Source organism: Podarcis raffonei, chromosome 4 (assembly GCF_027172205.1).
Source record: "Podarcis raffonei isolate rPodRaf1 chromosome 4, rPodRaf1.pri, whole genome shotgun sequence".
NCBI lineage: Eukaryota > Metazoa > Chordata > Lepidosauria > Squamata > Lacertidae > Podarcis > Podarcis raffonei.
The window spans coordinates 52,513,039-52,536,918 of record NC_070605.1 but is presented as its reverse complement, the minus strand read 5'-3'; the positions used below and the strand labels follow the sequence as shown (position 1 = coordinate 52,536,918).

The 23,880-nt window shown below is 40.2% G+C and overlaps 2 protein-coding genes across 6 annotated transcripts; one reads left to right on the top strand and one right to left on the bottom strand.

Annotated features, from left to right (window-relative positions):
• Nucleotides 1–110: 110 nt before the first annotated feature.
• USP16 (ubiquitin specific peptidase 16) lies at nt 111–18,433 on the bottom strand. Of its 2 annotated transcripts, none has more exons than XM_053386557.1 (18): nt 18,384–18,433; nt 13,602–13,704; nt 12,121–12,302; nt 11,824–11,927; nt 10,743–10,846; nt 10,318–10,505; nt 9,788–9,883; nt 9,108–9,238; nt 8,326–8,413; nt 7,805–7,883; nt 7,091–7,182; nt 6,503–6,556; nt 4,887–5,063; nt 3,183–3,840; nt 2,474–2,568; nt 2,148–2,234; nt 500–656; nt 111–400 (listed from the first exon to the last, which is right to left on the bottom strand). In XM_053386557.1, exons 2-18 carry the CDS (start codon nt 13,660–13,662, stop codon nt 276–278), a joined length of 2,478 nt encoding a protein of 825 aa, XP_053242532.1. In that variant the 5' UTR covers nt 13,663–13,704; nt 18,384–18,433; the 3' UTR covers nt 111–275. The 2 variants fall into 2 exon arrangements, with proteins under 2 accessions (XP_053242532.1, XP_053242531.1); XM_053386556.1 differs by lacking the exon at nt 18,384–18,433 and adding an exon at nt 17,776–17,990.
• RWDD2B (RWD domain containing 2B) lies at nt 18,168–23,610 on the top strand. 4 transcript variants are annotated; one of them, XM_053386564.1, is made up of 5 exons: nt 18,168–18,290; nt 20,006–20,234; nt 20,317–20,384; nt 20,720–21,082; nt 23,116–23,610. In XM_053386564.1, the coding sequence occupies exons 1-5, from the start codon at nt 18,280–18,282 to the stop codon at nt 23,348–23,350; spliced, it is 906 nt and encodes a 301-aa protein (XP_053242539.1). In that variant the 5' UTR covers nt 18,168–18,279; the 3' UTR covers nt 23,351–23,610. The 4 variants fall into 4 exon arrangements, with proteins under 4 accessions (XP_053242539.1, XP_053242542.1, XP_053242541.1 ...); XM_053386567.1 differs by having other exon boundaries at nt 18,183–18,264; XM_053386566.1 differs by lacking the exon at nt 18,168–18,290 and adding an exon at nt 18,367–18,650.
• Nucleotides 23,611–23,880: the final 270 nt, after the last annotated feature.

Below are 23,880 nucleotides of genomic sequence, written 5' to 3'. Positions count from 1 at the left end.
GCCCTCGGCAAAAAGTTGTGCCTACTTTTAAGAGAACAAGAGCCCTACTTCTGCATCCATGTAGCGCTAGAATGTTCGTAAAAGAGGTAAAAATGTCGTTTAAATTCATGTTAGATAAAACATTTATTTTTTATTTAAAAGCATGTAAGTTCTGTTCAGATGTGGGTAAGACAAAACCAGTGTAGATTATCAGGTTAATTGAACATGATAGTTTTTTTTTTTTTTTGGTGCAACTTTCCTTGGTTTCAAATCAGCTGTAAAAGAAAATGGCTCATTTACAGTAGTCTTTCATAGAATAGAAGATATGCTTGTGAATTCAGCACTTTGGCTAAAGGGACTGCTTGCACATGTGTATCACTAATATGAAACCATTGTCCTTTGGATGATTCAGTCTCTGAAGCTGAACAGAAAAAAAGAGTTGTGTCATTAAATTCCAGTAATTTGGCAGGAAAGTAATTTTACATTGGTCATCTAGGGTAAAAACACTGGTGCTACTTACTTTGTCCAATCTTGCCATGGAGGACAAGATCAGAAAGTTGGTTGTTAGTAGCTCTCGTCTTCACATAGGCAGTATAGTGACCAGATCTCATAGTACCACTATGTTCAACAATACCATACAAAGAGTACAATACTCTTGAACTGCCCTCTACAACATTCTGTGAAAACAATATATCCAAAATACTTCAAGAAGGTTGATTTTATAATGCATCAGCAAAAATCGTAACGTTTGGTCGTTCTTCCGCTCTAGTATACAATTATCTTTGTGTTATAACTAAGCTCGGCTAATTAAACAGGAAACGCTATAAGGGACAGCATTTATCTATTAATAAAAGGAGCATTTCAAACAAAAACATAGAAAAAGGTGAATAATAAAACAATTTGGCTAAGAATGAGATAAAGGATAAAACAGACCAAAACACACAAATCATATCTAAATAGATCCCACCCCACTAAAATTACAATCAAAGGCCTAGGTGAATAACCCATATTTTTGCCTGGCACCTGAAAAAAGAGTGATGCTAAGCATACCTCCTTGGGCAAAGGAGGCAGCACTGCAAAGGCCCATTCATGTGTTATCACCCACAGAGAAAAGAGCCTCAGGTGAGAGCGTAGGGCTCAGGTTGGTTCACGTGGGGAGAGGCAGTCTGATGTAGTACAGCCCTGAGCCCCTTAAGACTTCATAGGTGAAAACCAGCAATTTGAATTAGGCCCAGAAACGAATTGGTAGCCAGTACAGTTTGGCCATGACATGTTTTGTGCTCAGACCCATCTTTCCCTAGTGAGCAACCTGGCTATCAAAGACAGAAAGTGGTGTGGGTGAGCCCCAAGAATGTTCAGTAGCATGTATTTGAACAGGGCAGTGTTTATTTTAGGTGCTGGTGGAAGCCTAGTGGTCCAGGACTGAGGGAATACCAGGGGATCATCTTACCCCAAAAGCAGTGTCTATGGGCTATCTAGTATATGGGGGAACTAGAATAACTTGTTTTCATAGAGCTCACAATTAAATGAGTCAGATCTAGAACGAAAGAAACAGCATTTCCCAGGACAGCATGATGGCCAGGAGAGAAATATGGTTATTCCAAACCAGTCACCCTCATCACATTAGGCTGCTTACTTTAAGGCCACACTGGGGCACTCAAGGGAAGCCAGAAGCCAGAAATTATGAGGGGTGGGTTTCAGAGAAAAGAGGTTGGGTCTTTGATGTACTGAGTTTAAGACAATGATGGCTATTTCCACTGGGATGCTTCAAGAAACAGATGGATATTTGGGATTGGAAGGAGGGAGAAAGTTCTGTAGAAAGGTAGGATGCTATTAATAATAATAATAATAATAATAATAATAATAATAATAATAATAATAATTTATTTATATCCCGCCCATCTGGCTGGGCTTCCCCAGCCACTCTGGGCGGTTTCCAAAAAAATATTAAAATACTGTAATACTGTAATAATATATGAAAAGCACAGGATGCTATCAGGTTTTGAATGCTCACATACCCATAGTAAGCATCTCTTTACTGGATACACACAAGATTTTATGCACACAAGTTAAACTTGTGTGAGCTGACTTTTTAAAGCTGTTCTTCTGCATGAGAAATAGGCTAGTGAAAAATAGTGGAAATTTAAATAGACTTTCTCTTTGCTTACCTTGCACTTAACTGAGCAGAAAGGAGCCAAGTCCATTACTTCAGGAAATTTTATGTGCTTGTTCACTTTTTGGAGATTATATCCTGTCTAGAAGGAGAGCAGAGACAGTGGCAAATAAAATGCATAAAAATGACACAAGCTAGTGATTTAAGAACAAAGCTTCTGATCTTCAAGACAAGAATTCTTAAAAATTTAAATTATTTCTTTTATAGCTCAAATATAATTGTAATATGGCAATAAGAATTTTCCCCGTTTCTCTCTCGAGCAATGCTGCTTACAGTGATGAAGCCAAGGACTTAAAACTTATTTTACAGAAACATTTATACCTGTTGAAATCTTTTTAAATGAAGCGTTAGAATTGGAGGAGCGAGAGAAATAAGCATTTGTTTTTTGGCATTAGTGTATACATGTTTCTTGACATCTGCAGAACAAAAGAAAAAAAACAAAATAAGATTTATTAGATTTTAAAGAACGCTGTCATGGAATTGTTCTAACGCAATATAACGGATCACATAATTTGAGACTTCAGGCATGCTAAAACTTTGACTGCCTTGACTGAAAAGAGCTCAATTTATGCTACTCTGATTCTGAGCTCATGCTTCATAGAGTTTTTCACAATGACCTTTATAAATTTGTAACATTCTAAATACAAACAAATTAATGTATACCAGCCTTTACCAACTTTGTACCTTGAAGATGTTTTTGACTACAGCTCCCATCAGTCCAAGCTGAAAGCTTGGGAACTGTGGTCCAAAACATCTGGAAAACAACTGTTTTTGAATAAACCAATATCAAAGCTGCTACTCCCATTCAGTTTTGTCACTATGTGATTAGTTTTCAAAAATACAACTTCAGCCAAATTGTATACTCACTCTAAACGACTATCTCCAATTCTCTAGGATTACTTAGGACACTACTACATGCAGTTGTCTATGCCTTTATAACAGCTATACACGCACTACCAACTTCCCTCCCTGCTCCCTGTGAAGTCATATATGCTAGGCTGACATGGTAAGAAAATATTTAAGAGCATACTTTTTCCAGAGGTCTTTGGTCCACAAACTTGCCTCTGTGTGCATACATCACACAGCAGTTTATTGTTCTCACAAAGTTTCTCATTATGAGTGAACTGATACAAGCAATGAAGCACTGAACCTTCTTCTGTGTTCATAGCTTCTCTGTTTGCAAGGGTACAAAATGCTGTTTCTGGATCCTCATTTACTACATACATTTTTGTCTCAGAATCGTGAAGATCATTCAAGCTTTCTGAATCATCGCTAGGCTCTTCATCCAAGGATAATTTGTTAAAGCCATTGGTAATATCCTCATCTTCATCAAGACTATCGTGTTTGGCAGGCAGATTGTCACGTTTATTAATACACTGTACAGCAGAAACCAAGCCTTCTGTGGTAACAGCCATTGTGGCTTCATTGTTTGCCTCTTGGTCAGAACTTCCTGTATTTTCATTCTGTACTTCAGTTGTTCCCTCTTGCTCATTCATACTCTCTTTCTGATCCATGCACTGCTCTTCACATGGGTTACATGACTCCTCGTCTTGTTTTAGGCTAGTACCCTCAGAATCATTTCCTACAGTTTCACTGCTGCAATTATGATCACCTTCCGTTTTTTCAGTGGCACAGATCTCTGTTAGTGGGATTACCTTTTCTTGCATTTTTTGCTGGCGGCGTTGGTTCTGTCAAAGGAAATACAAGAAATTAAGGGTACCAAAAGGACAATTATCCTAATTTGTGCTGCACAGAGATATATAAAACGATACGGCATTTAAGTTTGGTATATACCGAACTTCCAAATTAATTTACATATAGATGCATTTACGAGGTGTAAGCAGTAAGGCTGTCTTCAAACTTAAGGCCAAACCATGATCTGGTGTAGATGAAATAGTTTGGTAGTTCAGCCAAACGAACAACAGGTTAAAAATAAGGGATTTACAACAATTTGTGGGAAGGAAGCACCTAAGACAGGGATGGGAACCTGTGGCTCTACTAATGCTTGGCTACCCCCCCCCCATCATCCTTCATCACTGGCCATTCTGGCCAAGGCTAATGGAAGCTGAACAAGGGTGGTCCTCACTGCTGTTTTAAGAGCACATATTCCACCATTTTACAAATTAGCAATCTCCTTGACAATTTGCTATGTTGGCTAGAATAATGCCAATGCTCTCTCAACACTTGGTTAGCAGAGACAGAATGTGGATGGGGATGCCTATCGGAAAGTAATGCAGTACAAATATATGCATTTAGTCACATATGCTCAACTTTAAAAACTGGACTGAGGTGAAAATGAGTCCAGATGAGCAATGAAACAGCCAGTGCAATCTGGCAAGATAGAGCACTGGCCTTAATGTCTGGGCAACAGGGATGCATACCTTCTATTCTATTCAGAATAAGAGCAGTAAGAGGCCTGTGTTCACTATCAGTTATATGGCTACATTGCAGCATAATATGTTTGTTAGGTGATCCACGATTGTCATGTGATTCTGCAGTGACGAAGTCCTTACAAGTTAAACAGATGCGCAAACAGCAGGAGATGGGAGAAAAACAAAGGCTGTGTAAAACAGGAGTAAGCAACTGCACAAGAGTAGGAGAGGGGGGGGGGGCTTTCTTAACACCCCTACCAAAACCCTACAATGCTCAGTGCAGTACTAGTAGCAACTCTTCAACCAACCGTAGTTAAGAGGTAAGTGTACAGAACTGCTTTCTACTTTGATACTCTACTAACCTTTGATTGCTTTTTGGCCATTTTCTTTGCCTTTTTCAGGAGATGCTTACTTGTACCAGGAGTCTCCTCTTTCTCCTTCAAATAACAATCATTCCCTGTGTTGTCTTCATCATCTTCAATCTCTTTTTCTTGCATCTTTCTAACATTATTATTATTATTGGGTTTTTTCTTGCCACCCTTAAAAAGAAAGCGATAAACAGTTCAGAGACATGGTGGGACGTCAACTCCCAATATTTGGGTTGATACTGGCACATCAAATGAACAAAGGAAAACAGGATGGGGGGGAAAGGGAATATTCAGCTGGATATTTCTATTGTTCACAACAGTTTGTTGGAAAGTGGGGTTTTCTTTGAATGTTCCTCACCACATTCAAATTTAAGAACAAGGGGTAGGGCTTTCCTTTATATACTATCTCACTGATGAATGCAGGAGAAACCAGCATGCCAAGCACTGCTGCCGATGTTGCTGGACTACATTTCTGACCACCAGCTGGGCTTATGGGAGTTGGACAATTTCTTGAGGGGTAAAGGATCCTCGTCCCTGCTGTTTTAGCAGGGAGGAATGGTTTACTCCATTAGCTTTTTAGGAACCCCATATAAGTGATGGGCTTGAGAGCAAGCACCCATAAAATGTAATAAATGGTAGTACACATATAAATTTGTACAGCTGCATGCCTGATTTTGGAAATTCTCTTACTGCAAGCTTCACTGTCCCACCCCCCCTAAAAAAATGTTCTAAAAAATTTGAAGACTTTCTCGAAGCATGTCCCTTGAGGTACACGGCACCTATGCTGATGGGTAGGGGGAATCAGCAACCCCTCTCCTCATATATGCAGAACTTTCATTCAGTGGATGCCTCTGCTACTGACAGAAGATGGAAATCAATTTCATATTATTCTCTCTTCTGCAATCCTATGCTATCTTCCCCTGGACTGCAAGAAGATCAAACGTATCCATTCTTCAGGAAATCAGCCCTGAGTGCTCACTGGAAGGACAGACTGTGAAGCTGAGACTCCAATACTTTGGCCACCTCATGAGAAGAGAAGACTCCCTGGAAAAGACCCTGATGTTGGGAAAGATGGAGGGCACAAGGAGAAGGGGACGACAGAGGACGAGATGGTTGGACGGTGTTCTCGGAGCTATAAACATGAGTCTGACCAAACTGCGGGAGGCAGTGGAAGACAGAAGTGCCTGGCGTGCTCTGGTCCATGGGGTCACGAAGAGTCGGACTAAATGACTAAACAACAACAACATGCTATCTTCCATGCTGTTCTGGAGGGTCTCCTGCTTTTTGGAAATGATTTTCAGGGGATTCTTGGGGCTGGAGGAGGAATTGGCAAAAATTGCTTCCCTTCCTCTTCTTTTAACAAAGACGTCTACTAGATCAAAAGCTCTTCTGTGAGCACAAGGATACCAACTGTAGAATGACTTCTGTTTGCACAATTGAAGTTCTCCTCCCTCTCCTCTCGCTGAACCCCCCACCATCTGCTCTGGAGGGCTGGGAGAGTTGTGGGAGGCATGTAGGGGAAAACAGAGGGAAGAGAAGTTTTGATGCACAAACAATGTCATTCCATGAGCACAACAGCCTAAAAAAAAAAAAGAGCAATCTGATCTTACCTCATTTAAGACAGGCAGTGACAAATCAAGGAATGACTCGTGCACTAATGAAATCTGAAATACACGTTTTATCATAGTATTAGAAAAATCGCCTGAGTTTAAGAACAACCATTATATCTTCTGTTATGTGAAAATACGTTTATTGAAAAATAATCCCCAGCTTCAAGGGGTGGGGGATCCCAGTGCTGTGAGTGAGAGAGAGTGCTCAAATCTAAGATTAGGTGCCAAAGAAGGATAAGAAGTCCCATTCTTGAAAGTAGGAAAGCAAGATACAAAAGCAGACTGGGCTGCTATTATCGCTCTATTCTTTCACCTGAATGTAAATACCAACATTTTTTGGAATTACAAGTAAAAGCCAATAGGTGACTGGAAATCTTCCAGCTTACAAGATTTCCAGTTCTGCAAGAACACTTGTAGAACTATAGGACATACTCATGCACACTTCATTCCCCCATCAAAGGTAGTGTCTGGGATGTAGGTCATTATAGAAATCTCAAGTCAGCAACAGCAAAGAGAGCCCTTGTGTCATTCTGCTTGTCACCAAATTTATAAGCTATTTAGGTTATATAAAAAAGGAAAGCCACTTACAGTTTGGCACTCCTCACACATGATTGTGCTTGTTAATTCTCCACCAAAAATACGGTCCACAAAGCTCAGTGTCACCTTTCCCTTTTCATACTCTGAAATATTAAGAGAAAGCATTAAAACTTTATCTTGATCTGAGGATGTTATTGTATGAAGAGCTACAGTGAGTTGAACAAGATGATACCCCCACTCCCAACCAATAAGAATCATTAAGACATTATAGCTCCTTAGGAAAGGAGAAGTGAAATGGAGTTGAAGAATAGTTCCCAATGGTACGGTGAACATTCTATATATTAATTATTGTTTTTCTTTCTCCAGTGAATAGATGGGTTGGAATTGAAAAAGATGCAAAGCATTTGCTCATGTCCACTGGAATTATTAAACACATGAAACAGCCCCACTTCCCATATCACAACCCACTTTTGAAAGTGCTATCGACTGCCAAGCAATTTTGATGCAACTTTCAGTTATTTATTTATCAGCAAGGATCTGGTGTGAGTGAAAAGCACCTCTGCATGCACATAAGGCAGGAAGAAAATTAATTTCCCCAATAATTTCCCCTGGCACATATCACATCCTTTTCTGGAGAATCCTCAGCAGCCTTTTTTTGTGGTTGTGACAGGGCAGAAATGAGCACATGTTTCATATGCAACTCTTTGGATACCAAAATTAATATAGAAACAATGCCCAAGGTGAGGAACTGATAGAAGTTGTTACCTTTGATCTTCTTTTTTAGTTCTTCATTTTCTTTATCAGTAGAATTATTCAGTGCCTTAAAAATTCCAGCAGAAATACGCTAGAAATAAATAGAATTGTAAATTGTAACAAAGCTAAACATTTTTGTTGTTGTTCATTCTACTAAACATCAAGTTTAATCACCACCTTAACAGTAAAAACAGATAGCTACTCTACATATTCCTGCATTATAAAGCAGGGGTTTCCAAGCTTTGGGGCCTATGGGCACATTTGCCAATACTGAAAGGTGTCAGGAAATAAATACTCTCTGTTATAATTAATATACACATATTTTTTCCCATTTCTGATTCTGTGACAGCCCAATTTCATGCATTACTCAGAATTAAGCATAGACACCTTTCCCAGCAAGCAGCAGTGGATGGTGCAGTGGGGCTGAACCACCCACTTGACCTTTGTTCTGCCCCACCATTCTCCACAATGCTCTTTGTGCACTAAGAGGACAGGGAGTTCCAGGCTGCAGACATTCTGTACTAGATACTTACTTGGATTTCTTCTGTCCGCATGCCATCTAATAAATAGCGAAGCAGTTCCTGGCTGTCTTGCTGTTGATAACCTTTAAATCGTATAGCTCTGTTAAATATAACAACATAAAGGATAAAGATTTAAATTCAAAATATTACAGTAAGGACATATAAACATTTAAAAAATGGGAAAATAACTTGGTAGGGAAAAACAAAGGCTCACATCACTTAACAGCTCTTCTTTTGTTTTTTACATTATTCTAGGAAGTTATAAAAAAGAAACTTCCTTGTTTCATTTTATTGTTCCTTACATAATTTTGGCAGTCATCATAAAGATCAAACATGTTGTTTCTTAAATAAATGTACAGCACAATCCTTTGCATGTCTAATTAGAAATCGATACCACTGGCCATGGTAATGGTTTACCATGAATGTGGTGATCTTGGTTGCTTTGCGCCTCCCAATCATGGGTGGGGGAACAAGCCATGATCCCTGGCTTGGGGTTATGTCCAAACCTGGGGTTGTGATTTGTTTCATTCCCAGCAAACCATAATCTGTAGGCCTTTTATTGGTCACTGTGGCATAAACTAATCAGGACTGAAACTGAGACATGTGGACATGAGGCCTGTTTTCAGCTTCAAGTATTTATAAGACAACACTAACATCTCATGATGTACAGGAAGAAATACAACCTAAAATGCCTTAACCCAATCAAATTGCTCTATAGACCAACCAATATATGCAATTCACTGTTTTATGTAAGCTTTTTCAATATTAACATTACAACTCAGGCAGATACTCACTTTTTACAGATCTGAGAGAAGAGTTCTTTGGGGGTCACAGTTCCTTTTTTAGTCTCTTGCATTTCTGTCAGAAACTGACACATGGCTAGTGTAAGAGGTCTTGGCTGATCAAGTGTAACTATCATGGGTTCCTGAACACCACACAAAGAGAGCATTTGTATTACATACATTTTAACAAGTAATTTGCCATTCATTCATTTGAAGTGATATAGGTGCAGCACTTGCAAAAGAATTGTCACACAATGGGAATTTCTGTCCCTTTCCTTCACATAGCTATTCACGAGGGTCAGGGAACCATGAGGAAAGAAAATGCCTGGGACATGGGTCAAGGGGTTGAAAAGGAGCTATCATGGGTTTGTTTTCTGAAACTAATTAAGGCTAAACACATCTGTTCAGGCTTCGACATGATGTTCAACTGTGGTTAGCTAGAAACTGAAATGAAAGCTTCTGATATCTTCGACATTATAACACAGGAGCAGGATGAGGTAGTAAATGAGCCTGGGGCTTATTCATATAGCACTAAGCCATTGTATCTGAAGCAGGCCACGGCGTCAACTGACCTGGCCATCGCCAAAATGCCAGACTGATCAAAGAACCTCCAGACACAAGCTTTTTGGTAAAGCTTGCTTAAATCCACCTCTTAAAAATTTCAACACACCATAAAACAACAGCTAACATACCGTTATTGAGAATTCTGGTGGTTCAAGTGTAACTGCCAAGTCCGGCATTTTAACCTCCTTTAGCAGCTCTCTCAGAACTGGTGTTTGTGATAAGTTCTGCAGGAAATTTTTTTTAGAGTCAATGATTAACACGTTTGGGAACTCACTGTCATACCTAGAAACATTTCCTTATGTTCAAAATCCTTTTGAGACCACAATTTATTCAAATAAAGACAGCGAACAAGATTGTCAAGCAAGAAAAATGACAATCATTTTCCCACAAAAATTTTCCCACTTCTCCACCTCACGCTATTAGCATTCAGGACAAAGCTTACCCTAAGAGGTTTTGTTCCCCAGCAATCAGACAAATGCATTCAGGATAATACATTTCATAATACTGGGTATACAGGGATTTAAAAGATAAGAGCTTGCAACTTGATATTTGTCAAGAAACAGAACTGGTAAGCAATGAAGCTCCTGTTGCTACTTCAGCACAAATGAGGGTGGGGGGAGATCAGGAGTCTAGGAGTTGCTAGGAATCTCCACCATACCTGCAGAACTGCATTAAAGAAACAGGTATTCCCCAGGTTACTGAGGCCCTTCACTGTCACTTCTGCATTGCCATTTAAATGAAGTTTGTTGTCCTTCATCAATATCTCTTTTTTCTCCCTCTCTTCCTCATTTCGGTGGTCCTTTATTTTTTTGTTTTCAAATGGCTTGTTTTCTTCTTCTTTTGATGCTGAAATAAAAACAATTCATTTTGTGTTTCAAAATGCAATAAACCGAGAGATGTTAGGATGCAGCAATTACTAATACTACTCAGAGAAAAGCTAGACCTCCTAAGGTCTATTCATTGCTACACATAACAAAAGTAAATTGACATTTCTAGTACATTCTAGTCTGGAAGGTGACAGTGAACAAAAAAACACATCAATTTCTAAATCAGTAGGCACGTCCCAATGATGTCAGAACTTACCTGAATTCTGCATGTTCACATGTGCTTGTTTTCTAACATAATCCACAAGCTGGCCCAATTGACCATTACTATTGTATGGCACATCGTTGTCACACAAATAGCACCTGCATCCACAAAAAGGAGAAAAGAAGATTAATAAAAAAAAACACCCAGAAGCCCAGTGCAGCTGGCTTCAAAAGAAAGTGCATATCATGATGTAGATACATTTCAAACTAAATTTGTATTCACATATGATATGAAAGTGGTTATCAGATCCTTTAAAATATATATATATATATATATATAATCAGCTAGAATTTTGCAGTTCTTTACTACAAAATGTCCAGCTATTAAGTTCTCAGAAGCTGTTGTCTATGACAAACAATTTTGCACAGTAGACAAATACAGCAATTTTAAGACTAAACTTGATATATTGTATAAATCAAGGAATCAAATCTATATTAGCAGCAAATTCTAGTAAGTTCACTTAGAAGTCTCACAGAGCCGCAGAGTTCTTGTTTCCTAATAAATCAATACAAGATTAACACAATCTTAGTACTTGATTATTGCTACTAGTTATCATGTATTATTTAATCCTTAATTTCTGATGTATAAGCTTTTGTGTGTGTGCCAGAGATATTTATAAACAATTTACAACACAAGCACTATGACAATATGGGGAAGGGGTTCAGAATCACTATAGCGGTGAGCCTCTCAAGAAAATAGAAAGCATTTATGATAAACCATGTTACTGCCACAGAAAATATGAAAGAATGTTTGTAGTCTGGGATGAATTACAAGGCCCTTAATTAGTATGACAACACAAGAATTTAGGTAGCGATTCCCTTTTTTGTTATATGTTGCACTCCATGTGTGCTGGCACATATTCAGAATAAGAGCTCCATAATGGTTTCTATAGGAAGATGGTGTAAGAGGAACCCCTCATACAGGAGGAAGAGAGAAAACTAAGTATGCAGCCAAAGCATGACAGAAATGGTAAATAAAATAAGTCAGGTACACTGCACAAAAAGTTACATAATCATTCCAATAACGTTTGGGAAAAACCCATGTATCCTTCTAACTGGAATATTGACAAACTCACCACACACTCCAGTTGTCCAAACTGAGAACCAAACAATGAGGTTCTGATCTTGGTGTTTCAAAATGCTTTATGGCATGTTTTTCTTGAGAATTTCTGCCACAGCCCTGGAATAGCAACAGTTGCAAATACAATAAAGTTTGCAAATCAACAGTTATTGAATTAAACTTTTTAAAGTGAAACCTTCAAATAGTTGCAATAAGGAATAGTTCTACTATAAGGAGTACTGTTCAGTGCTAATGAAACAAAGCAATTATACATTTCCCACCCTTGGTTTGCATATTATAGGAGGAAAAATACCGTGTGGCCACATTTCAGGCATAACCATATTGTAGGTCCATCTTCTGCTTTCTCTTCAGATTTCTCACGGGTCTCACTGTCTGATGTTCGGCAATCCTGACAGGAGCTCCAGTCCACATTCTGCAACACCTTTTTCAGGCCACCTTGTTCCAATCCTTTGCGAAGGTGCTTGCATATAGGTTCTATTGGGAAGTTTCAACAAGGCAAGGCAAATTTAAAAGGGACATTATTTAGAATGAATGTGGTGTGGGGGTAGAGATACTCCAATCTCTGCTGTACAGTGCAACTCCCCTGGTGGCTTTGGGCAAATTATTGTCCTGCAACCTAACCTACCTCACAGAGTTGATGTGAGAACAAAAATGATACAATTCTACATCTGCCACAGTAGCCTCCTGGGTGCACAGTGAGACACTGGTGTGATAAATGAACAAAAACCTAAGGCATACAGTGGTACCTCTGGTTATGTACTTAATTCGTTCCGGAGGTACGTTCTTAACCTGAAACTGTTCTTAACCTGAAGCACCAATTTAGCTAATGGGGCCTCCCGCTGCTGCTGCGCTGCCGCTGTGTGATTTCTGTTCTCATCCTGAAGCAAAGTTCTTAACCCAAGGTACTATTTCTGAGTTAGCGGAGTCTGTAACCTGAAGTGTATGTAACCCGAGGTACCACTGTATAGCCAAAGAACTGTGGGAAGAAGTAATAGTTGCTGGTGCTGCTCTACTAAAGCTTCCAGCAGACCTTGTGAATTTTTGTACAAAATGAAAGCTCTATAGCTCTCTGAGCAAGACCTGTTTTATTTGTTCTTAAAACTTTTTTTCTTTAAAAGAATCAGGTGTCTTCCTTTAACTGCATGAACTTATATAAACCAGTATCACTGCCTTCTTTCTGACATGGTCTTAATGCTGTGCCCTTTCCCAAGCCCCATTCCAATGTCCTATTTTTGTCATATATCTATCAAAAGAGATTTAATAACTGAACAAATGGATATTATTTATTTAAGAATTGGAAATAATGGGATCACAAGCACAACAAACCTGTTTTTACACAGGGAAGTTCAGGCGGGAGAAGAAAAGTAATTATGCCATTTCATACTGAGGATAAAGCTACACTGCTGTTTAATCTTCTCATAGAGCATCAGGGTTCCAAGCTAATTGTCAGATGTTTTGTCCCAATTCAGATAAAACTAGGCAATGAAGTCAACAGGAGTCGGGCAAACGTAAATGTTAACCCATAAATTTCACTGAGAAGGGCAAACCTTTCCCTGGAGTCAAACTTTTGACAAGTCCAAGGCCTACTGTAAATTAAATAATGGGATTGCCCCTTAAATATGAATTTAAATACTGTTGTTCTCTACATTATTTGATTTGCACTAGGACAAACACGTTTGAGATATTACATTTCTGCCAAGGAAATAAGAGTATAAACTCTTTCTTCCTCGGAGCTATGAAACTGATTGACAGTATTACAATTACAAAGCATACCTGCTATATCCGGTGAGTCATCTGGTGGCATGTTTTTCCCCTTTGTTCGTCTTCTTCCCATGCTGCTGCTCCAAGGTTTTATTTCACATCAAACATTTATGGCCTAAAAGAGAAAGAAATTTTATCATTCTCAATTTTGAAGGAGACCTAAAAAACTAAAAGCAACTACACTAGAAGACATTCAAGACCCAATTCCTCAAGGTGATGGAGCAAGTGGGGTAGAGTTTGTGTCACCAGTCATATTTTCCTTTCTTGTATCAGTCCTTGGAAATTGAGGTTGAAAGTGGCAAAACTGCAACCAAGCAAGCCCAAAATCCATCTGAAAGGTTTGCACAAAGTACAGTGGTACCTCGGGTTAAGAACTTAATTCGTTCTGGAGGTCCGTTCTTAACCTGAAACTATTCTTAACCTGAGGTACCACTTTAGCTAATGGGGCCTCCCACTGCACGATTTCTGTTCTCACCCTGAAACAAAGTTATTAACCTGAGGTACTATTTCTGAGTTAGTGGAGTCTGTAACCTGAAGCGTCTGTAACCCGAGGTACCACTGTATACAAATCTGTTTAACAGCAGAATGCATTTTTGGAATATATTGGGTATATTCAGATAACCAAATGTCAGCTTCAGAAGCTGAGATATGCATGAGCTTCAGGCACTTGCATGTAGCCACACTGCTCCCCCCACTTCAGGAAACTTCACTTAACCATAGCTTCTCATTACACTTGAACCGAGAAACTATCATTTTTTTTGCTTGATTGTATGCCATTTTTTGACATTGGCATCCATATCCTGACTTGTTTAGAAGCTGCTAACCAGTTTCAAATCTGGACATAATTGGAAGCTATGGTTAACTGTAGGTTACTTGTCCTGTGAAGAAACAAAGCTGTTACCAGAAAGTTATTTGTATCTTGGCCTATCAAGCCAAGATTTGATCCCTTAAATGTGCCACTGTGTACAGGAAGGCTGCAACTCAATGAGAGTGCTCATGCAGTCTATTATATAACATTGGACTTTTGACTGCAAAGATACTGAGTTCAAATCCATGCTTAACCCTAAAGCTCTCTGGGTGGTCACAGGCAAGTCATTTTTTCTTTGTCACAATAGTGTTGTTGAGAGGATAAAATGGGAGAGCCCCCTGTGTACTGCCCTGAGCTTCTTTGAGGAAAAGTAGGATATAAATGTAATAAATAAAATTACTGACATGCATACAAGTGCGGCAGATAATATTTCAGAGGCTAAATATGAAGTGAAGTGTCATGTTCTAGCACAGCAGGTTAAGCTAGTCTGATGGGATATCACATACTAAACTACAAAATGCTACAATATAAGGGTGTGCATTTAGATCAGAGCTTTCCAAACTTTTCAAGTTGGTGACACACTTTTGGGACATGCATCATTTCTCGTCACAGAAATTCAGTTTTACTAGCAAACCAGAGCTTAAACTAACCCTTTGCAGCCCCAGGAGGAGCGCAGGGAGTGTTCATGTGACACACCTACACACTGCAGCCGACACACTAACGTGTCGTGACACACTGTTTGGAAAGCTCTGATTTAGATACTTTAAAATGTACTCTCTGTTGTATTGGGAACACTCAGAAGCAGGTAACATTCTGCAACAGAAAATATTAGGGAACATGTTTATTTGCCAGCACAAACTTCAGTAGTACAGGTTTTGGTGGTCTTGATTTGTTGTTACCTCTACCACATATTCTACATGCTTGTACATATTTTGCTCCTATTGTTGCTGCTTCCCTTGGCAAATGACAGGTTAGCCTGATTATATAGAACTTACATTCTATTTTGGAAATTATCCTGAGAAACATGTGACTTAGCTTCATGTGTCCAATATGGAATAGCCAGGACACAGAGCAAACTTTTGACTATTTAAAAAAATAATCTGAACAACAAAGATCCGCTGGCCATGCCTATAGCAGCTTTCAGATCCTAATCTTGGTTTTTGATTATTATTTTTTAACACAACAGTAATCAGAAAGGTAAATGCATTTTTGTGTATGTTAACTATGAACAGTTTAGGGCTGTTCATAATCCAATCCCCATAGACTGCCTGCACAGTGGGGATACATGCTGACAAATAAATAGACTTTCTGCAAATACAGTATAACTGTACTGCTGTAGGGATTACTCAAGAATGACTACTGTGACATCTTTACATATGTTTTCAAAATAGTCTACCTACTCTGGCTTCTCCTCCCTACAAAAACAAATTCAGTGTAGGTCGAGTCCCTGGAATACTTTGCTCAACTTTCTGCACTATTACTCACCGCAATCTCTGGGGTAGAAACAGCACCCCTGGAAAAGGGAAGAGCAGTCTTTTACATTAATGTAAGTCCATATTACAAGTCCATATTTCTGCTTCTTTCTCACTTTTAACTCAATTAGTTTCCCAGAATTCTGGAGTTGGAAGGGATCCCAAGGGTAATCTAGTCCAACCCCCTGCAATGTAGGAATCTTTTAACCCAACATGGGGCTTGAAACCACGACCCTGAGATTAAGAGTCTCGTGTTCTGACAGGAGTTAAACACAATTCAGGGCATAAAGTTGTAAATTTAAGGCCCTTTCCTACGACATAAGACAAGTAAATGCTCACACAAGCATGGTTATTGAGCAGTTTGGGACACATCCTCATTCCCTTGCATCCACTGAATTATTAGCAACTGGGTTGCTGTGAGAGGAGGAAAACACCGGTTTCTTCACAAGTGTGTTACTGCTAGCATTTTATGGCATAGAAAACGTTAGAAGCAGTACCCTTCAACTCTCTATATTGGACAAACAGGCCAAACCCAATGCCAAAGGATAAATGAACAAAAAACTGACATCAGGAATCACAAGACAGAGAAACCAGTAGGACACCACTTCAGTCTCCCAGGACATCCAATACAAGATCTCAAAGCAGCTGTCTTATTACAAAAGAATTTCAGAAATAGACTTGAAAGAGAAGTTGCTGAATTACAACTTATTACCAAACTGAAAACTACGGAGGTGGAGAGACCTCGTCTGAATAGAGGCATTGGATTCTTGTCTCATTACACATGCTAAAGCTATTTTTGGTCATCTGCATACTATCCCTTGCTTTTTCCTGTAGGACTAATTGCAGTCGTCAACATGTTTACCATACCCATTGAGCCAATCCCCCATCCCCTACTACCCTACTGAGAAATACCCCACCCCACCGTCCCACTATATACAGTGGATGCTCGGGTTGCGAACGTGATCTGTGTGGGATGCATGTTCGCAACCTGCATCTGCGCATGCACGGGTTGCAATTCGGCGCTTCTGCAAACACCGAAACCCGGAAGTAACCCATTCCAGTACTATCGGGTTTCGGTGGTCCGCAACCTGAAAAGGCTGTAACCCGAGGTATGACAGTATAAGGGTCTGGTGACTTCTGCTTCAGTGTATCTGAAGAAGTGTGCATGCACACGAAAGCTTATACCAGAACAAACTTAGTTGGTCTATAAGGTGCTACTGGACAATTTAAAAAGACAATTTGAAATATAAAAAACCACAAATAAAACCAAGTGTTGGGAATACTGTACTGTAAATAGCTAACCTGCCCTGCATGCAGACCTTAAAACCGGTGAAAACATTTCCCTACAACTTCTTTTGACCAAACTGCGGGAGGCAGTGGAAGACAGGAGTGCCTGGCGTGCTCTGGTCCATGGGGTCACGAAGAGTCGGACACGACTAAACAACAACGACTTTTTATCCCCGTGACTTGCTTGGCCAGTGCCATTTCCTTAGCGCACGTTAATGGCAGGGAGCGCGCTCAAATTATTGCGGGGGCCAAATCCTGTCTTTCCCAAAGCCTGCCTTTCCATCTTAAGAAAATAGCCCCCCTGCGAAACTTCTGCATGTCCTGCTGCCGTTAACAGGCGCAGAACCAAAGACCAGCAAGAGAATTGGCCACTTTCCTTAACCGGACACGGAGTGCTGCACTTCTTGGACCCAGCTCGTGTTCCTGCGCAGTCACACAAAACCTTGTCCTCCCCTCCCTTCATACCCAGGAGTAGAGCCCTTCAGAAGTTGGCAGCCTCAGGTTGGAAGGGCAAAATATTCTGCCTCTCCAAGAAAGCCAAGCCAAGGCAGACCTGGCACTGCCGCCGCCGCCGCCTCCTTTGCGACTACATGGGCTTAAGAGGGATGGTACTACTCACCCGCAAGCCGTTAAGCGAAAAGTCTGGTGAAGGAGATACAAATAAAGCCCCGCGACAGCACCCCGCATGCCTGGAGAGGCCAACAGTCCCCACTGCTCCGTGGCAGCCTCTGCGGCGCGTCACCGTCTGAGAGTCGAGGGAGAAACACGCAGCTCGCGACTGGCCCAGCTCTCCTCTCCCTTCAGAAAACGAGCTTCGCTGCAATTTCTACTAGAACGCGCCGCAACTTGCCGGGTGGGAGGCAGTCCCCAGCTTTGATTGGTTACGTTACCTTAACCCCGCCTAGTCTGCCCTTACTGACAAAAGCCAGAGCCAATAGGAAAACGGTCCTGCGCTGCGTCACGGAGAAGAAGACGAAAGTAAATGAAGCGGCCGGTGAGGGCAAAGTGGGGCGGGGGGGGGAGCGAGCAACTGCGCAGCATGGGGCGAAGGAGTCCCGAGGTGTCGCCCGCGCTCCTTAGCCGGAAAGAAACGTCCCGGATTTAAACGGTTCGCGACCTATCTATGCGTCTGAGGTGGATATTTGCGCCGGATATTAACAGTCCTGTAGAGCGGCACAAAAAAAGGGGGGGAAGCAGTTGACGGTTCGCCGAGCATAGATTTCTTACCGTAGAAGGGCCGCTTTGCTGAGCAGGAACTTCCGGTGCGTTGGCTGCCGGGAAGGGACTCCCTGGGAGGAAGTCTGTGGTCCAGATCTAAAGTGAAGCGAAGGATAAACAAGCCACACCGAGTCCAGCTTCCGGGTTCGCTGTGAACTTTCCAGGGCAGAAGGGAAGGGTGCTCGTAGGCGGGAACTTTGCTGAGAAATCCAGGTTTTTAGTGTGGTTTTGGCCAGCGTGCTCTCCCCCCCCCCCCATCACAAGGTAGCAGCAAAGGCAAGCGGTCACGATATTTTAATTTGGGCTCGATTTATATTTCCGTGTATTTGTATCTAACAATATGGAAACAGGGTCATTGGAGTCCTACTAACAATAAATCAGTTGATTGCAGTGGTTCTATCCTATCACTAACATGGAATATCAACCCTTAATCAGAAAGAAAGAAATGCCCTGATGACTGTCTGCTTACACAGAAACGAAAGTGCCGAATTTAGGATGACCTGGATAGTTGGAAATATGAAAAAATGTAGGGTTGAAGTGTTTCAACATCCGGGGCTGCAATCCACATACACCGCTATGGAGACTGTATTGCTTCTGAGTAAACATGCATAGAATTGCTGTGTGAAAATGTAAATGATCAGCTAGTGCAAAAGGCATATCTATTTAACATTTGATTGGGTGAAGGCTCTGGCTATGTGGTAGATACTTCTGAGTAAACGTGCATAAGAATGTGCCACGTGGCCCATGCTTATGCAATCTTTTTCAGGCGCTGATCTAAATTTTTTCAATGTATACCTCAAATCTTTGTTAACTGTTCTTTGGAAACCCATATAACCTACAAGATGCACTCATCAGTGATCCATAATCCATGAACCTAAGGCTGTAGCCCTGTATCCACTTACTTGGGAGTAAATCTCATATAACTCCATATGACTTGTTGCTGAATATGCATATACAGGATTGCACTGTAAGGCTGCAGTCATATGCAAGTTTATCTGGGAGTATCAGAGTGATCCTCATCCTGGTTAGAGATCAGAAAAGTAGCTGATTGCTCCTTGCATCCCAAATCCTGTTGGCTTGGAACCGGCCAGGTCAAAATATGAGAGAGTGTGTGTGTGGTATTTTTCTGTATGAGTTTTGCTATTCTAGCTCCTGGCTGGCATAATTGAGGCATAGTCCACAAGGTTTTGAATCTAGTTTATTCAAAGACGCCTCCTCCCACAGGCAGTAGGGTAACTACTGGCAGCTTTTCACTTGAAACTTGGGTCTTTGCTGCACCCCCCCTCCACCTGGGGAAACTACTACTTGTTATCTTAAACTTCAGTATTGGGTTGTGTGTAGGAATGCACTGTAAGCCACACTTATCACAGCGAACATGCATAGGATTGGGATGCAAATTTACAATCCAATGCAGTCATTTGGAAGTAAATGTGCACATTATTGGGCTGCCAATAAAATAGATGTTGATGGGAATCCGTGTTTCAATTCCTTCAATGTGGAAAAATGACATAGAAATTAATGGTAATATTCTGGAACCAGTTAAAGATTTCATGTGTTTGTCCCATCAAATATAGCCATATACAGCACCAGAAGCTGCAAATACTAACACTATTTCCCTCTAACTTGTTTAGGAATCACATAAACATATCTAAAATGAGCAACTTGGAAGAGGCTGAACTACAACTTTCTGAATTGGATTTGCTTTCTAGTATGTTCCCCAATGAAGATGAATTTAAAGTGACTGACCAACTGGCATTAGCAGAACTGAAGGATCACATTGACAGATGCACCTTGGAAGTGCCATCATCAAAAATACAGTTTACATTGAATTTAGAATTAGACACTGCAGATGGAAATAAGGTAAGGCATCATCATTCTGAATGAAGTATGGTATTTGAGACTAGATATTTAGTAATCTCTGTTTCTTTGAATTCCTTTCTAGATTCCACTTTCTTTGTTTTGTGCTTTCCCATTAAAATACCCAGCTGTTCTTCCAGAAATTACTATCAGGTACTACATATTTTGATATAGAGAAAAGTGGCCTAAAGGTTGAAATGCATTGTTTATTCTGTTGTAAACATAAAGTCTGCATTTAACTGTCTTATGCAGTATAATAATTCTAATGACTGCAGTGAGAATTCAGGGATGTATCCTTCCCCCCCCCCAAAGCAAATGGAATCTTTAAACTTTATCCCTCACACACAAAGAAAAAAGAAAGGGAAGGAGATTGTGTGAGCCTAAGGTCACCCCAGAGCATTCCCAATAATTAAGGAAAACTAGATTCTTCCATTTTTTCAATCCTTTCATTTGTATTCTAAATAATGCCATCATTCCTCCCCCTTTAGATCTCCATCTATAAGCCGATCACAGCAGGTACAGCTGAACACAGATCTTATAACCTACTTGAAGACACACTGTGCTGGTGAAGTCTGCATATTAAGTGCAAGAGAATGGATTAAAGAACATGGCACTGCATACATCAGCAGAGATCCCTCATCTTCCAGCATGATGAAATCAAGTATTCAGAAGTCAGATAATGTTTTCACTAGACTATGGATTTACAGTCATCACATTTATAACAAGCACAAAAGAAAGAATATAGTTGATTGGGCTAAGGAACTCTCTCTGTCTGGATTTAGCATGCCTGGAAAACCAGGTATCATTTGTGTAGAGGGCCAGCAGAGCCTGTGTGAGGAGTTTTGGGCAAGGTTTGTTTTTCACTTTATATCTTGCATTCTTGAGTTGCTACCTTTTGGTGCTTTACTTCAGTCATAAATTCCTGAAACTAATATTTTTCACTGTATATTCAGAATCCTTCCTGTGCTTATTCTGCCAGTTATACTTTACAGCACCATAATTTAGCACTGATTAGGCAGTTGCTTGATCTTTTTTGCCAAGTAAAAATTGGCTCCATATTTCAAAGTCCTGTGTGCGCATACCTCACAGAAGAGGGATGGCATGATGAGATTGTCAGTGACTGTTTCATCACCAAGAAAAATATGATGGAAAGCTCTCTGTTGGCAGAAGAAACTGAGAAAACTTATGAAGTAGAGGCAAGAGATGTAGAGCCGCAAGTGGGTGACCAAGTCATTGAATACAGGTTTTCAAAGGTTTGCAGGAATACGATGGTCACTTAAATTAGGGGTAGCCAGCACGGTGCTGTCCAAATGCTGTGGACTGCAGATCCCATCATCCCTGACTGTTGATCATTTTGAATGGGGTTGATGGGAGTTGTAGTCTACAAGATCTGGAGGGTACCGTATTTAAATTCACAAATTTAAAACACATGACTTAAACATGGGAACTGTAGTTTACCACCCAGAGGGTTACAATTCCCAGCACCCTTAACACGCTACAGTTCCCATGATTCCTTGGAGGAAGCCATCTGTTTTAAATGCACAATGTGGGTGTGACCTTAATTCAGTAACAATATAGGGATTGTATGAATTCCATTTATGTCTTGAGACCAGACATAGTTACAATCCAAGATCTTAATGTCAGAAGAAACTTTCAAGCCATGGTTCAGGCCACTTTTTGTTTCCAAAATCTTTCTGGTGGCATTGTGAGGAAAGCAGTATAAGTATGCTCAGGAACTACAGTGGTACCTCGGGTTACATATGCTTCAGGTTACATACGCTACGGGTTACAGACTCTGCTAACCCAGAAATAGTACCTCGGGTTAAGAACTTTGCTTCAGGATGAGAACAGAAATTGTGCTCCGGCTGCACGGCAGCAGCAGGAGGCCCCATTAGCTAAAGAGGTGCTTCAGGTTAAGAACAGTTTCAGGTTAAGAACGGACCTCCAGAATGAATTAAGTACTTAACCCAAGGTACCACTGTATAAACTAGTAAATGGCTTCTAGTCTTCACCAGTGACTTCATTCTGTTTCTCACAACCTCTCTCTTTCAAGAGAGAATATTCATCACCTCAACCACTAACATGGAATGTGAATACTGAAAATAGGCTCTTTTCAAATCATAGTACCCTCAGTGGCAAGGACCATCCACTAGAATCTATTTATTTAGTAAGGGGTTATATATAAATATATTAAAGTTGGTAGAGCATGGTAGAGTTGGTTCAAGCTCCACATTTGGCGAAAGATTCCTGCATTGCAGTAGATTGGGCTAGATAAACCTTGTGGTCTCTTCCAACTCTGTAAGTGCCTAGGAGGGTTTCCCCTGTAATTTATATAAGTTACCCACTTTCATTATAATAGACTATAATAGAAAACAGATTTAGGAGAACAGTGATACCTCAGGTTAAGTACTTAATTCGTTCCGGAGGTCCGTTCTTAACCTGAAACTGTTCTTAACCTGAAGCACCACTTTAGCTAATGGGGCCTCCTGCTGCTGCCGCACCGCCAGAGCACAATTTCTGTTCTCATCCTGAAGCAAAGTTCTTAACCTGAAGCACTATTTCTGGGTTAGTGGAATGTGTAACCTAAAGCGTATGTAACTTGAAGCATATGTAACCTGAGGTACCACTGTATTGTAATGGATACTGTGGTGTAATAAATACAACACTTTGCTTCTTAGAATATATAAAGAAAGGTTTGTCACATTTTTGTAATATTGTTCCTTTTACAGTTTCAGAATATGTCTTAAGTTCTATTGAAAACACTAGGATTTAAGTTAATTGTGACTAATGAATTCCATTGGCCTCAACAGAACGGTCAGAAGTAATTTTAGTTGGGTAGGGCTTATTGTGTTTTATGAATTTGTGATTCTCTCATTGAATTTAGAATCAGAAGATTATCATGGCAGAGAATTTTAATACGTCACAGAGAAGACATTTGCTTAGAAGGGACTGAAGCTGAAATGGGAAAACAAAAGAAGTTTTGTGCTTTTGAAGAAAAAATATTTGATGCACATGGTGCCAGAGGAAATCACATGGATTTGGGACAATTGTATCATTTTTTACTTGACAGTGGATGTGGTGATATTTTTCAACTGTACTTTGGAGTTGAAGGACAATAGATCATCAAGAGGTGGAAAAAATCACATGGAACTCTTAAATGAAACTTTAGCAGTCCTCTGTGGGTGACATGCTTCTGTTTATGACAACAGGACTTTTACCTCCTCCCTTCCCCTTTTCATCCCAAATGTGCTGTGGGACCTTCTGGAGCGTTTTGGGGAGTGGGCTGGCAGGAGAAAATCCAGTTGCATCCACTGGTGTAATGTTGGATCTTGTCCTGTGTTTTTACTTTTTAAAAAATAAATAAATACTAAGAACTTTACTCATTTACATCTGATAAATTATGAATGTCCAAACAAGTTTGATTTTAATTTAAGATAACATTTTAATCCTAATGACAAACAATAAAAGCAATGCAGTTGATCTATTCATCTAAATAATTCCCATAATCTCAAATACCTATGCCTAATCCTTTGCAGAATTAAGAAACTCGTTGAAATAAATAGGCTTTGATAAAACTAACTACAGTTAGTTTTGCTACACAGCATTTTTCAGGTATGAATTTCTATCTGTTCTTTTCTGCACATCACAA